Here is a 15,013-nt window from a genome sequence, read left to right on the forward strand (position 1 = left end):
TAACATGTATCTCGTTTACCTGTCCAACACTTAATTTAACATGCCTTTTCATGAGTATAAGAAAGGTAAACGTATGTTCTTACTTTGAGAACTCCTGATCTATAGGGGTTGCCTATGCAGTTTTGCAGGGGCAACACATACATATAGTTGAGTCAACAAAGAAATCTATATTGCATGAACTACAGGCAACACAGGAAGGAAGATCACATGGTACAGGTCCCTAGATATAAAACAGCTGGTGATGGATCAGTAAGGCAATCAGTCACTTCTCTTCAGAGTTGATCTGTTTTTGGGTGTGCTGGTTGTTTAGTTCCAAGCTCTGATAGTGGTTGGTTTCCTCTAGTTCTTTTGTTTGGCTGCGCTCAGACTGCAACATGTGGAGGCTTGGGAACATGTAAGTTAATTTTCTTTCTTTGTTTCAAAGACTGCTAGCTGCACACTTAATGTATCTAAACTATGTGTTGTACTCGTTTAAGTTTGTTATGGAACTTGATGGCTGCAGTAATCCTCTTGGGTCAAGCAATGCCAAATATGAAGCTCAATTCTCAGTCAAGTAAGCCTGAATTCAAACCAAATTACTTTCTGTTATTGTTAAAGAACGTTTACTCTTTCTCACAAGCCTTTTCTTTTAACAGGCAGTGGTTTACGGTCAGACTGTGTGGGTAATATAATGAGGCTTTCATTGGACAAGGCCCTAGCAGTGGGGAACGAGCTTGAGGTTGAGGCCATCAGTGAGTATAAAATCTGCTAATGAACATGATTGGTTCATCACTAGCAGAGTAAATTCCTGTCACGGTTGTCTGTCTTTTCCCCCCCAAAGATGGCACCCAGCACATTGTGTTAACACCCAGATTGGCTGCTCAGTGTGGATACAGCATGGAGTCTGACCCTTGGGGTAACACCAGAATCTACTCATCTCTGCTGGGCTGCTATGTGAACAACAAAGTGTGTTTAAGCTCAATTTATTGACATGTTATTGTAATTTGACAGTAAGAAACATCATGGTGTAGTTCACATATCCCTTACTTTCTCGAGATTTATTTTTGATGCACACTAGTAGTTCCTGTTTTGTATGTGCTTTTCTGAAGAACTTTAATCAAACCTCTCGTGTTTAATTGCAATTGTCAGTATCCCCCCCCTCCCTCTACATGCATTTTATAGGATACAAAGTGTTTAATGTGATGTAAAAAGGTCAGGGCTGCATTTATCTGCCCATTATCTCTCTTAAATAGTTTGGTCTGTAAATTTTACAAAATTAAGCTTTAAAATATCGTAACACTAGGAAATTTAAAAATGGACAAAAAGTGGCTAGGAATGTTTGGCTTTTTTTCATTAATTAAAACAAATGAATTGCGTGATTTCAGCTCTTGACTCCACTAATGCCAAAATTCTTCTCATTTCATGCATTGCATTTGTAGGTCGATCAGACCTTTAATGTTGGCTTAAGGCTCCGAATGTACGGCCACACTCAATCAGACGTGGTTACCCATGATGTGATGCAGACTTGCAGCTACACTCAGTGGGCCTCAAGAGAGATTCTCTGCGACAGGAACTACATGGAAGTAGGTTGCCTTACATTAATGGTTCTACCAACTAGTGTCTTAACAAACTATTAAACCACCATTTCTTGTTTTAGGTGTCAAACCACATTACTACTCCTGATGCAAAGGGACAGGCTCAAGATGTTAAAGAGATCGACGCCATTCCTGATGTACGTGTTTAAATTCAACTTTTGCAGTGGACTTGCAGTTCAACCTGCAACATTTGTTATCTCAAATGGAGGAAATTACTCATTCATCCCTTCCCTATAGGCCTCTGGGGCAGCACATGGTATCTGGAAGTTGACATTCTACACCCCAGAACCAGTGTCAATGGTGCTTAGGGAGGCTGAAAAATCCGGCTATGGTGCCATGGTGACCTCGACCCGTCTGGTTATGCGATCCCCGTACAATACAGCAGAGACTTATTCGGAGGAGGTAAGTAACACTCAGCTCCAGTGTTTTGCATTTTACGTGACATTAAAAGCATGATGTTAAACCTGACATCTTTTAGGTGGGTGGAGTCCCCATGGAAGTTTTCATGGTGAGCGCCTACTATCAGGTACCGCATGGTCTGAATGTGGTGAACCTGGCAGCTGCTTGTCCCACAGGTAAGTCTCGAGCAATCAGTGGCTGGACACAGTTAACATTTAGTTGTCACACAGTTGCGTCAACAGTTGCTTTATCATTTACAGGTGGCGTCCTCTTCATCAACGATGTAATCTCTTGGCACGTACCTCGCCGCGTGACACCGCTGTTGGATGGCAACTTTGAAGTCCTAGAAATGCACATGGGCATCAACGGGAAGAGGCTTGATGGATCTCAGATGGCAGCACGGGGTTACACACTGTCCACCACACCCCATCACATCGTCATAGAGATCCCAGTGGGCTCGCCTGATGGTCACTTCAAGGTTGGGAAGTCTTCTACATTAGAAATGTAAGAGTCACTAGTCTTTGCATGTTTTATTAAAATGTCATGAATAATTGCAGAGCCATGCCCCAGATTACCAGTACCACATCACCTACATTGTGGAGCCCATGCTTGAGGTACTGTGGAGGACCACTGACACCCAAGATGATACCAGATACAAGGTTTTGTTTCCCATTACCACCCCTCTTATGCCTCAACCTCTCCACTTCCACGGAAGTAAGTCACATTCTCCAGTAGACAACAGAATCTCAGGCTCGAGAAGAAGGCTACAAACCTGGCTCTTTCTGTTCCTCAGATACTGTTCCAGAGGCCCGAGTGTTCAGTGTTATCTTGGGCACCTTTCTTCATGATGTTGTGCTGAGGAACATCACCTTCTCCACTGGGGTTCTCACTGTTGAGGAGAGCAATGCCAGAGGCTTCACTGTCCAGGAGCAAAACCACTCCAATGGAACCAAGAGCTTCTCTCTTTTAGTACCCTTTGAATCGGATGTAGTCCTGAAACATGTATGTGAAATTATAAATGCTAAATGCCACTCCGTGCCATCTTATTTGCTCTGCATGCCAGTGTTTCAATGACATAACTGAGTTGTTTCTATCTGCAGAATCCTGACCGCTTGGTTACAACCTACTTCCTCCCTCTGATCTTTGGGTTTATCATCCTGCCTGAAGATACTCCATTTGCCCACCCAGTCGAGTTGCAGGCATCTCTTCCGGATGTTGGTGAGCTATCATGCTTTTGACGGTATCTAGCTGATTGCTTTGACCCAACGGGGGAATGGGGAGAACATTTCAACTCGTATTGAAATGCCAAAATGGAGAGAAAGTTGCTCAGTCGACTGGTTAAATGTTTCTCTGCTTTTAGAGCTACCCACCATCACTGGCACCTGTGACCAGAACCAGTTTTACATCGGTGTGAAATACGGAAATCAAGGCCACAATTTCAAGGCCATGGTTGGCCCTCGAGAGCTGACAGCTGAGATAGCTGACGAATACAATTTCCAAGGAAACGGCACACACTTTAGCTTCATACTGCCATACACTGCCAAGGACACAGTATTCGAGGTATGTCAAACTATAAATCTCAGAATAAATTTGCTGCACTGGATAACTTCCCTTTTGTCTTGCAGCTGATGACCTCAGATTCAGTCAGAACCAGAGTTGACTTGCTTCTGTTGGATCCCATCAACAACTGGGTGCTTTCTGATCTCTACCTGTCCTGCACCTTCCCCTTCATAACAACCAGTAAGACATAAAAAATTGCAGTATTTCTGCTGATTGGGATTGTAGGACATTTTCATCACCCTTACCACCTCTATCCTCAGTGTGCTACCCCAATGGAACCATGACTGCTATGGCTGTGAAGGTGGAATCTGTGCCCAATCTCAGCCCAAGTAGGCTGACCCTAAAGGACCAGTCCTGCAAACCGGCGTTCAGTGACGATCGCACTGCATTTTTCTCTTTCAGTGTCGATTCCTGTGGAACCACTAGAACAGTAAGTGTTGGTTCACCTTAAATCTACAAATTATTTTGTTAAGCCTTCTGATGCCTCCCTTTTTTATTTTAGTTCTTTAACCACTACATGCTGTACGAAAATGAGATTGGCCTGTATCACAACAAAAGAGTAGCCTACACATCGCCGGTTGATCCTGAGTACAGGTAGAGGGACTCGTCTAATCTTTTATTCTGATATACCGTCTAGTGAGGGGTCAACACCTTCAGTGTATTTTTCTCCTATAGACAGACCGTTTCCTGCTACTACGTGGTCAATGAGACTCAGACTGTTGCATTCAGCTCTAAACCAAGACGCTATGAACCCAGAGCAGAGATCGGCTCAGGGCAGCTGATGGTGCAAATGAGGCTAGCCCAAGGTAAGGTTGCCGTATTATTATACGTCTTATCTTGTTTTTGCAAGACTGTACACCGTCTGGCCGGTCCATGCCTTTTACTAATGTGACTCTTGTCTTCCAGATTCATCATACAATCTCTTTTACCAAGCAGAAGATTATCCAGTTGTAAAATATCTGAGGCAGCCTCTGTATTTTGAGGTGGCGCTGATTGAGTCTACTGACCCAAATTTGGAGGTCATCTTGGAGAAGTGTTGGGCTACACTTTATGAAGACCGGACGTCTCTGCCTAGCTGGGATATCATTGTGGATGGGTAAACGGCAGCATAACACTTTGTGCCACCTTCAGTTTTTCTCTTTATTGTCAAGCAATCTGTAAATTTAGGTTGATTTGTGACAATCTCTAAAACCTAATCCAAATTACATGGGTTTAACTAAAAGCATTCAGAAACTTGTTTTATTCTCTCCCCAGCTGTGAGAATCCTGATGATAGCTATGTGACAATTTTCCATCCTGTTGTGAGCGACGCCAGGGTTCTAGTCCCATCCCACATCAAACGCTTCTCTATAAAGATGTTCACCTTCACTAAAGAGGAGGCGGTTCTGAAAGACGAGGTAAAGTGGGACTGTTGTAACCAAATGAAGGCCACATTGCACGGTACAGCTGCATGTAGCCCTGCGTAATACACCCATCTGTCTGCAGATCTATGTCCACTGTGATGCAGTGATTTGTGATGCAAACAGCCAATTGGATGGTTTGTGCAGAGGCCAGTGTGTGCAACTTACACGCCAGATTTACTCCAGACCGCAAGAGATAAAAGGAGTACGACGGGGTAAGTGTAATCTGGAAAAACATTTTGTCAACCTAATCTACGTGGATTTGGTGATCTTTACTCTTTTCTTTCTAGGGCAAAGAGGAACAGACTCTACTCTGCAAAGGCAAATCTCCACTGGGCCTATTGTGTTAACATCTGATCAAACTTCTGAATAAACAAATTTCTTTAAACTTTTGTACAGTCTTTTCTTTGCTCAATTTGTATCAAAGCTTTGGGAAGTTTTTTTTGTCTTGTACCATGCATTTATCCCTGCATTATAAAAGTCATACAGTCAAGATGGCCACTTTTCTTTGAGGAGAGCGGTTTCATTTTGGCACTTTAAAAAAAAAAATTGCTGCAGCCTGTACCTTCACTGGTTAATGTAACTTTTTTTTTTTTTTTTTGTCACCAGCTTGAGGTTACAAGGGGGGCTATAAAAACGATACAGCAGCAAATGACTAAAGATATAGCTGCATAATGTCTGAGCAGAGAATGAAGTCATTCTCCCTTTGTGCAGGTTATCTGTTCTTGACATAGCCGGGCCGGTGGCACACAAGTTGCTGTGTGTGCATGTTGTATACACTGTAAAAGTTAAGTCTAACTTAAAAAAAAAAAAAAATTCCAGCCTTAAAATATGGAGTTTGGAGTATGCCTCTAGGGGTGCTGGGGTGAGTAATGTTAACTTTTGAGCAGTGCAGAGTTGCTGTGGAAATTGAAAGACTTGAATGGTACAGGTTCAATTCAGATTGTGATGTCATTAATTAACCCAGAATATGATAGTTTTTGAACACTGGAATTTTATTAGGCTTAATGTATCTGGTTAAATTATGTAACTCAAACCCGACACTGGGGAATGATCAGCCTCATGTGACTGAATTAAATGATGTAAAAAGTGTTCTCTCCAGCTCTGACTTTAATTGTATCCATGAAAAGTTATTGAGGGAAACATCAGATCATGAAAAGACAAATCTTTCTAATAAATGAAGGTTGTTTGTGGTCCTTCTGTTCAGACCTACAATGAACATCTATTTAAACCAGATGTTGAATCCAAAAACTAATCGAATATAAAACTAGAGTTTAATCTGTGATCTGTCTTCACTCTGGTATGAAACTTCAGTCAGTCCGATCAGCTACAGCGTCCAATCGCATAACTGACGAACAATGAGGGGGCGTGTCGGCCGTTAAAACACTTCCTGGAAGTCTGTTGTCGTGCGTCCTCTCTCCGAGCAGAAATAAGAGCTTTAGGACGGCCGTCAATATGGCGGAGCAGAACAACTTCCGGTTCAAGCGAGGAAATGACAAGAGACTTGGGATGTACCCTGTTTCTCACAGTGAGCTTATGGCAGAGCAGAGAGTTGATCCCTCTCAGAGCCAGCAGATGGACCACCTCCCATACACTAGATGTCCCTGTTGTGCATGTGGTTGTCTGTTGCAGGTGCTGAATGGTGGATCATCAGCTGTATGAGACACACCTCAGCCGGTGTGTCTGCTCTGCCCTTAAATACGCCTTCATTCAGCTGCGTTGGTCTCTCTAGGGGAAGATCCTTTGTGTCACCGGCATGACACAGTTGCTCTGGTTTATGTTTGAGTTCTGTTCCTTTGTACACACTGCCACACATCCATTTCACTACTGATACCTCCGAGTTACATTGTTTTACTTATGTTTGTTGAAAATAAATTGCTTCTTCTTAGCAGCCAGGTCGTTTGTCTCCCTGTTTTGTTGCAGTCTCCGACAAGGCAGGTTACTTTTTCAGGAATAGTTCATCTTAATTGCAATGTTAAGTTAATTTACAAAATTGAACTGGGTTTTTTGCCCACACAAATTAAGCTTCTATTTTCTAACAGTACTACGTAAAAAAGATTCAACAGCGAAGAATATTCTGAATGCTAATCAATTTCAAAACATACAGTGGCATTTTTTGTATGAATCTACTTTTAGTTTCAAAACATAACCATGAGGCATAGCTGATTATGGCAATGCCACATATTAAACATGTTTGTCCAGCTCTTAACAGCTAATAAAACTGTATGGAAAATATCCTTAATGATGTGCTTTAACCATACAAGAACTGTCAAGGTATAAAAGCAAGAATAGTGAAATATAAAAGCCTACTGCTTTACCATTAACTTGGTAAACTTCTTGTTTTGGAATGCATGACCTTTGGCAAAACAATTGCCACAACGAATGCCCTTGTATTAGCTCAAATATATGTCAGTCCTTTGGGATGGTCTGTGTTAAAGCAGCACAGATGACCCATCAGTGTTGCAAAGGATTAAGCAACATCTCTTAGCATGTGCAGAATGTTCTCCTTGAGTACAACAGCATCATCATTATCTCTTACCAGCAACTCTTCCTTGTTTCTTCTAAAAACAATGAGAAGGCCAGTGTCCACTCCTTTTGTAGCCCTCTTTAAAACTGGAAGTCTAAAGAATAAAACACAATATTCAGTAATTAAGCATGTACCGTCACTACACCAAACTTTATTTACTATCTATGTTGGTAGTCAATGACAAAGGCAGCATTATGATATATTCTGCACAACACCAAATTATGTGGTGCCATTATACCTAAATAGAAAAATCCTACTGCAAGAAACCTAGGTATTAATTAGATAATAGATATTTCAATGTAATTTGTTGTTCGTCTAATAGTAAGCTGTATAGTGTCTAGTTTTCGTACTTGGCTTTAAGGGATAAGACCATAAGGCATGATTATTTTTGTTTTAACAAATCCCATGAAAAGAAATAGGCTAAACAATACATTTTCTCTTTGACAACAATATGTGTAGTTTTAGCTAGTACAGATTTAGCTACCGCAATCAGGTATATGCTAAATAGGACATAGTTGCTCTGTGAAAATGACAATGCATTCATCTGAGATATATTATATAGTAGCATTATAAGGCCTATAAAACAATATTTTGACTGATAGGAGGGACAAAAGTGTGTGAATATTTAAACTTTGTGATGCTTTTATTGATTACATATGTTTCCATTTATAAGAGCAGGATGAGTTATCATTCAGAATTTTTAATGTGTTTACAATACATACAGTACATACATACACAAGTAGAGCCTTTGGTTGGCTGAAGAAAATGTGCATAATTTGCAGATCCAATTCATACGACTTACAGGATAAGTTGTTCCATCGTACTCAGTGCAGCCTCTGAAAATAATAGTCAAACTCAGATTGACATTTCCATGCTTTCAGTAATATCCGTTCATATTTGCCAAATAGCTTTCTGTGTTTCTGTATCTGTCATTCCTGCACATAAACTATGAAGAATTGCTCCACAAATGTCCAAGATGAACGTCATATGAAAAAAATCACGTCATACTTTTCCATTTTTAGCTGGTAATATTGAATTGCAAGGAATAATCTCAGCTAAACAAGTATTACAGTACAAACTCTTTCTACAAATGTATATTCAATAGTCAAATTAGATTTGGCAAAAGTAGACCACACACAGGAGTTTCTATTCAATGTCATTGAAGGCTCTACATAAACAGTGGAAGAACGGGTGAATACAATTTTTTTATTTTTTTAAATATTCTCAAAATTATATTCAAATATAGATAAAAAGCAAATTGCTGTTGAGTCACATCTGAAAATTTTAAATTAAACCCAATGTCAAATGTGAAATTCTGCTGGAAAATCCACTGAGCTTATTATTAAGAAGTATACATGAAAATTGTACTGTATACTCATTCAGTATGATCATACCAAGATGGCAAATACATGTGCACTGTCTATCAACCATTTGCTATGTTAACTACAGTAGCCTAGCTAAAAATTACACAAGTTCTAAAATTGTCCATAAACAAAGTTGGGTTTTTAGATTACATTGACAATCCTGTGTAACATGTATCTAGTTTACCTGTTCAACGCATGGTCTTTTCATAAATACAAGAAAGGTAAACGTTTGTTCTTACCTTGAGAACTCCTGATCCAAAATTAAGTTTCTTGTGGCACATGGCATTGTAGGAGGTGGGCGGTCTTTGTTTGCTGGTTGGGGTTGCCTATGCATTTTTGCAGGGGCAACACATACATAGAGTTGAGTCAACAAAGAAATCTATGTTGCATGAACTACAAGCAACACAGGAAGGAAGATCACATGGTACAGGTCCCTAGGTATAAAACAGCTGGTGATGGATCAGTAAGGCAATCAGTCACTTCTCTTCAGAGTTGATCTGTTTTCGGGTGTGCTGGTTGTTCAGTGCCATGCTCTGATTGTGGTTCGATTCCTCTAGATCTTTTGTTTGGCTGCGCTCAGACTGCAACATGTGGAGGATTGGGAACATGTAAGTTAATTTTGATTCTTTGTTTCAAAGACTGCAAGCTGCACACTTAATGTCTCTAAACTGTGTGTTGTACTCGTTTAAGTTTGTTATGGAACTTGATGGCTGCAGTAATCCTCCTGGGTCAAGCAATGCCAAATATGAAGCTCAATTCTCAGTCACGTAAGCCTGAATTCAAACCAAATTACTTTACCACTGTTATTGTTAAAGAACGTTTACTCTTCCTCACAAGCCTTTTCTTTTAACAGGCAGTGGTTTACGGTCAGACTGTGTGGGTAATCTAATGAGGCTTTCATTGGACAAGGCCCTAGCAGTGGGGAACGAGCTTGAGGTTGAGGCCATCAGTGAGTATAAAATCTGCTAATGAACATAATTGGTCCATCACTAGGAGAGTAAAGTCCTATCACGGTTTTCTTTCTCTCCCCCCCCCCAGATGGCACCCAGCACACTGTGTTGACACCCATCTTGGCTGCTCAGTGTGGATACAGCATGGAATCTGACCCGTGGGGTAACACCAGAATCTACTTGTCTCTGCTGGGCTGCTACGTGGACAACAAAGTGTGTTTGAGCTCAATTTATTTATATATCTCTCTCTCACACAGTAGTTCCTATTTTGTATGTGCTTCTCTGACAAACTTTAATCAAACCTCCCATGTTTTAATTGCATTTGTCAGTATTCCCCCCCCCTTCATGCATTTTATGTAATGTGGTGTAAAAATCTCAGGGCTGCATTTATCTGCCAATTATCTCACTAAAATTAATGTTTGGTCTGTGAATTTTACAAAATGAAGCTTTATAATACCTCAACACTAGGCAATTTAAAAATGCTAAAATGGACAAAAGAAGCTCGAAATGTTTGACTTTTTTCATCAATTACTTAAAAAAATTCCGTGATTTCAGCTCTTGAATCTACTAATGCCAAAATTCTTATTTCATGCATTGCATTTGTAGGACGATCAGACCTTTAATGTTGGCTTAAGGCTCCGAATGTACGGCCACACTCAATCAGACGTGGCTACCCATGATGTGATGCAGACTTGCAACTACACTCAGTGGGCCTCTAGAGAGATTCTCTGTGACAGGAACTACATGGAAGTAGGTTGCTTTACATTAATGGTCCTACCAACTAGTGTCTTAACAAACTATTAAACTACCATTTCTTGTTTTAGGTGTCAAACCACATTACTACTCCTGACGCAAAGGGACAGGCTCAAGATGTTAAAGAGATCGACGCCATTCCTGATGTACATGTTAAAATTCAACTTTTGTGGTGGACTTGCTGTTGAACCTGCAACATTTGTTATCTCAAACGGAGGAAATTACTCATTCTTCCCTTCCCTATAGGCCTCTGGGGCAGCACATGGTATCTGGAAGTTGACATTCTACACCCCAGAACCAGTGTCAATGGTGCTTAGTGAGGCTGAACAAGCCGGCTATGGTGCCATGTTGACCTCGACCCGTCTGGTTATGCGATCCCCGTACAATACAGCAGAGACTTATTCGGAGGAGGTAAGTGACTCATCTTCAGTGTTTTGCATTTTACTTGACATTAAAAGCATGACTTTAAACCTGACATCTTTTAGGTGGGTCAAGTCCCCATGGAAGTTTTCAGGGCGAGCGCCTACTATCGAGCACCGCATGGTCTGAATGTGGTGAACCTGGCAGCTGCTTGTCCCACAGGTAAGTCTCGAGCAATCAGTGGCTGGACACAGTTAACATTTAGCTGTCACACAGTTGCGTCAACAGTTGCTTTATCATTTACAGGTGGCGTCCTCTTCATCAACGATGTAATCTCTTGGCACGTACCTCGCCGTGTGACACCGCTGTTGGATGGCAACTTTGAAGTCCTAGAAATGCACATGGGCATCAACGGGAAGAGGCTTCATGGATCTCAGATGGCCGCACGGGGTTACACGCTGTCGACCACACCCCATCACATCGTCATAGAGATCCCAGTGGGCTCGCCTGATGGTCACTTCAAGGTTGGGAAGTCTTCTACATTAGAAATGCAAGAGTCACTAGTCTTTGCATGTTTTATTAAAATGTCATGAATAATTGCAGAGCCATGCCCCAGATTACCAGTACCACATCACCTACATTGTGGAGCCCATGCTTGAGGTACTGTGGAGGACCACTGACACCCAAGATGATACCAGATACAAGGTTTTGTTCCCCATTACCACCCCTCTTATGCCTCAACCTCCCCACTTCCAAGAAAGTAAGTCACATTTTCCGGCAGACAACAGAATCTCAGGCTCGAGAAGAAGGCTACAAACCTGTCTCTTTCTGTTCCTCAGATACTGTTCCAGAGGCCCGGGTGTTCAATGTTCTCTTGGGCACCTTTATTCATGATGTGGTGCTGAGGAACATCACCTTCTCCACCGGAGTTCTCACTGTTGAGGAGAGCAATGCCAGAGGCTTCACCATCCAGGAGCACAACCACTCCAATGGAACCAAGAGCTTCTCTCTTTTAGTACCCTTTGAATCGGATGTAGTCCTGAAACATGTATGTGAAATTGTAAATGCAAAATGCCACTCCGTGCCAACTTATTTGCTCTGCATGCCAGTGTTTCAAAGACATAACTGAGCTGTTTCTATCTGCAGAATCCTGACCGCTTGGTTACAACCTACTTCCTCCCTCTGATCTTTGGGTTTATCATCCTGCCTGAAGAAACTCAATTTGCCCACACAGTCGAGTTGCAGGCATCTCTTCAGGATGTTGGTGAGCTATCATGCTTTTGCTTTTCACGGTATCTAGTTGATTGCCTTGACCCAATGGGGAGAACATTTCAACTAACATTGGGTGTCTCTCCTTAACACTAAAGGGAGAAATTTGCTCACTCAAATGGTTAAATGTTTCTCTGCTTTTAGAGCTACCCACCATCACTGGCACCTGTGACCAGAACCAGTTTTACATCGGTGTGAAATACGGAAATCAAGGCCACAATTTCAATGCCATGGTTGGCCCTCGAGAGCTGACAGCTGAGATAGCTGACGAATACAATTTCCAAGGAAACGGCACACACTTTAGCTTCATACTGCCATACATCGCAAAGGACACAGTATTCGAGGTATGTCAAACTATAAAATCTCATAAATTTGCTGCACTGGATAACTTCCCTTTTGTCTTGCAGCTGATGACCTCAGATTCAGTCAGAACCCGAGTTGACTTGTTTCTGTTGGATCCCATCAACAACTGGGTGCTTTCTGATCTCTATCTGTCCTGCACCTTCCCCTTTACAACAACCAGTAAGGCATAAAAAATGCAGTATTTCAGCTGATTGGGATTGTAGGACATTTTCTTAACACTTACCACCTCTATCCTCAGCGTGTAACCCCAATGGAACCATGACCGCTATGGCTGTGAAGTTGGAATCTGTGCCCAATCTCAGCCCAAGTAGGCTGACCCTAAAGGACCAGTCCTGCAAACCGGCGTTCAGTGACGATCGCTCTGCATATTTCTCTTTCAGTGTCGATTCCTGTGGAACCACTAGAACAGTAAGTGTTGGTTCACCTTAAATCTACAAATTATTTTCTTAAACATTCTAATGCCTCAATTGTTTTTAAATTTAGTTCTTTGACCACTACATGCTGTATGAAAATGAGATTGGCCTGTATTACAACAACAAAAGAGTAGTCTCCACATCGCCAGTTGATCCCGAGTACAGGTAAAGGGACTCGTACAATCTCTTATACTGACATACCGTCTAGTGAGAGGTCAACACCTACAGTGTATTCGTCTCCTATAGACAGACCGTTTCCTGCTTCTACGTGGTCAATAAGACTCAGACTGTCGCATTCAGCTCTAAACCAAGACGCTATGAACCCACAGCAGAGATCGGCTCAGGGCAGCTGATGGTGCAAATGAGTCTAGCCCAAGGTAAGGTTGCCGTATTATTATACTTATCTTGTTTTTGCAAGACTGTACACCGTCTGGCCAGTCCATGCCTTTTACGAATGTGACTCTTCTCTTCCAGATTCATCATACAATCTCTTCTACCAAGCAGAAGATTATCCAGTTGTAAAATATCTGAGGCAGCCTCTGTATTTTGAGGTGGCACTGCTTGAGTCTACTGACCCAAATTTGGAGGTCATCTTGGAGAAGTGTTGGGCTACACTTTATAAAGAACGGACGTCTCTGCCTAGCTGGGATATCATTGTGGATGGGTAAATGGCAGCATAAAACTTTGTGCCACCTTCGGCTTTTCTCTCTCTATTGAAAGCAATCTTTAACTTCAGGTTGACTTGTTACAATCCTTAAAACATAATCTAAATTTCATGGGTTTAACAAAAAGCATTTAGAAGCTTGTTTTATTCCCTCCCAGCTGTGAGAATCCTGATGATGGCTATGTGACCATTTTCCATCCTGTTGTGAGCGACGCCAGGGTTTTAGTCCCATCCCACATCAAACGCTTCTCTATAAAGATGTTCACCTTCACTAAAGAGGAAGCGGTTCTGAAAGATGAGGTAAAGTGGGACTGTTGTAACCAAATGAAGTGTGTATTGGCCACATTACACGGTACAGCTGCATGTAGCCCTGCGTAATAAACCCTTCTGTCTGCAGATCAATGTCCACTGTGATGCAGTGATTTGTGATGCAAAAAGCCAATTGGATGGTTTGTGCAGAGGCCAGTGTTTGCAACCTACACACCAGATTTACTCCAGACCGCAAGAGATGAAAGGAGTAAGACGGGGTAAGTGTAATCTGGAAAAACATTTTGTCGACTAATTCTACGTGCAGTTGGTGATCTATACTCTTCTTGTCTTTCTAGAGAATAGAGGAACAAACTCTACTCAGCCAAGGCAAATCTCCTCTGGGCCTATTGTGTTAACATCTGATCAGACTTCTGAATAAACTAATTTCTTTCAACTTTTGTGCAGTCTTTTCTTTGCCCAATTTGTAGCAAAGTTTGAAAGTCATACAGTCAAGGCAGCATTTCTTTTGGGGGACAGATGTTGCACATTGAACAGATCAAAAATGGATGACTCTTTGTATACAGAAAAGCTGCAAGACTCAATCTTGCAATTTGGATTCCCTTTAGTACCAGGGGTAGAGGTCCATGGGCACTTGTAAACCCTGGTTTATCATTTTGGCAATTTGAACCACAGAGCATTGCCTTCTTAAGCTAAACTAAAATGTCCCATGCACTTAAACTCTTTGCAAGTGTGACCTAGTTGAATATGTTATTATGCTGAGCTGTATTGTAGAATCTAAAACTACACATTTTCTAAGCTGTCAAAGTACTGTAGCATGATTGTAGATTGTTTTTGCAAGACTGTACACCGTCTGGCCAGTCCATGCCTTTTACGAATGTGACTCTTCTCTTCCAGATTCATCATACAATCTCTTCTACCAAGCAGAAGATTATCCAGTTGTAAAATATCTGAGGCAGCCTCTGTATTTTGAGGTGGCACTGCTTGAGTCTACTGACCCAAATTTGGAGGTCATCTTGGAGAAGTGTTGGGCTACACTTTATAAAGAACGGACGTCTCTGCCTAGCTGGGATATCATTGTGGATGGGTAAATGGCAGCATAAAACTTTGTGCCACCTTCGGCTTTTCTCTCTCTATTGAAAGCAATCTTT

The 15,013-nt window shown here is 41.6% G+C and overlaps 2 protein-coding genes across 2 annotated transcripts; both read left to right on the plus strand.

Moving 5' to 3' along the window:
* Positions 1-374: 374 nt before the first annotated feature.
* On the plus strand, positions 375-5,791 carry LOC142942088 (uncharacterized). The gene is made up of 21 exons (XM_076084275.1): positions 375-394; positions 477-553; positions 636-731; positions 821-945; positions 1,419-1,562; positions 1,637-1,711; positions 1,812-1,976; positions 2,053-2,149; positions 2,234-2,451; positions 2,531-2,687; positions 2,767-2,975; positions 3,074-3,191; positions 3,334-3,533; positions 3,599-3,713; positions 3,794-3,963; positions 4,036-4,127; positions 4,209-4,339; positions 4,440-4,629; positions 4,788-4,929; positions 5,018-5,147; positions 5,223-5,791. Exons 1-21 carry the CDS (start codon positions 375-377, stop codon positions 5,303-5,305), a joined length of 2,754 nt encoding a protein of 917 aa, XP_075940390.1. The 3' UTR covers positions 5,306-5,791.
* A 3,620-nt stretch (positions 5,792-9,411) lies between these two features.
* LOC142942148 (uncharacterized) lies at positions 9,412-14,283 on the plus strand. The gene is made up of 21 exons (XM_076084356.1): positions 9,412-9,431; positions 9,514-9,590; positions 9,677-9,772; positions 9,862-9,986; positions 10,380-10,523; positions 10,598-10,672; positions 10,773-10,937; positions 11,012-11,108; positions 11,193-11,410; positions 11,490-11,646; positions 11,726-11,934; positions 12,033-12,150; positions 12,300-12,499; positions 12,563-12,677; positions 12,757-12,926; positions 13,002-13,096; positions 13,178-13,308; positions 13,406-13,595; positions 13,754-13,895; positions 13,993-14,122; positions 14,201-14,283. The coding sequence occupies exons 1-21, from the start codon at positions 9,412-9,414 to the stop codon at positions 14,281-14,283; spliced, it is 2,757 nt and encodes a 918-aa protein (XP_075940471.1).
* The last annotated feature ends 730 nt before the right edge of the window (positions 14,284-15,013 follow it).

Source organism: Anarhichas minor, unplaced genomic scaffold (genome assembly GCF_050575085.1).
Source record: "Anarhichas minor isolate MPS153535 unplaced genomic scaffold, ASM5057508v1 ptg000136l, whole genome shotgun sequence".
NCBI classification, from domain to species: domain Eukaryota; kingdom Metazoa; phylum Chordata; class Actinopteri; order Perciformes; family Anarhichadidae; genus Anarhichas; species Anarhichas minor.

Bases quoted from the DNA above. Each gene is read 5' to 3' on its own strand.
- LOC142942088 (XM_076084275.1), top strand. From the start codon at position 375: ATGTGGAGGCTTGGGAACAT. The intron at 1,977-2,052 runs GTAAGTAACACT...GACATCTTTTAG, and splicing joins CAGAGACTTATTCGGAGGAG to GTGGGTGGAGTCCCCATGGA. The intron at 2,150-2,233 runs GTAAGTCTCGAG...TATCATTTACAG, and splicing joins GGCAGCTGCTTGTCCCACAG to GTGGCGTCCTCTTCATCAAC.
- LOC142942148 (XM_076084356.1), top strand. From the start codon at position 9,412: ATGTGGAGGATTGGGAACAT. The intron at 9,591-9,676 runs GTAAGCCTGAAT...TTCTTTTAACAG, and splicing joins GAAGCTCAATTCTCAGTCAC to GCAGTGGTTTACGGTCAGAC. The intron at 13,596-13,753 runs GTAAATGGCAGC...ATTCCCTCCCAG, and splicing joins TGGGATATCATTGTGGATGG to CTGTGAGAATCCTGATGATG.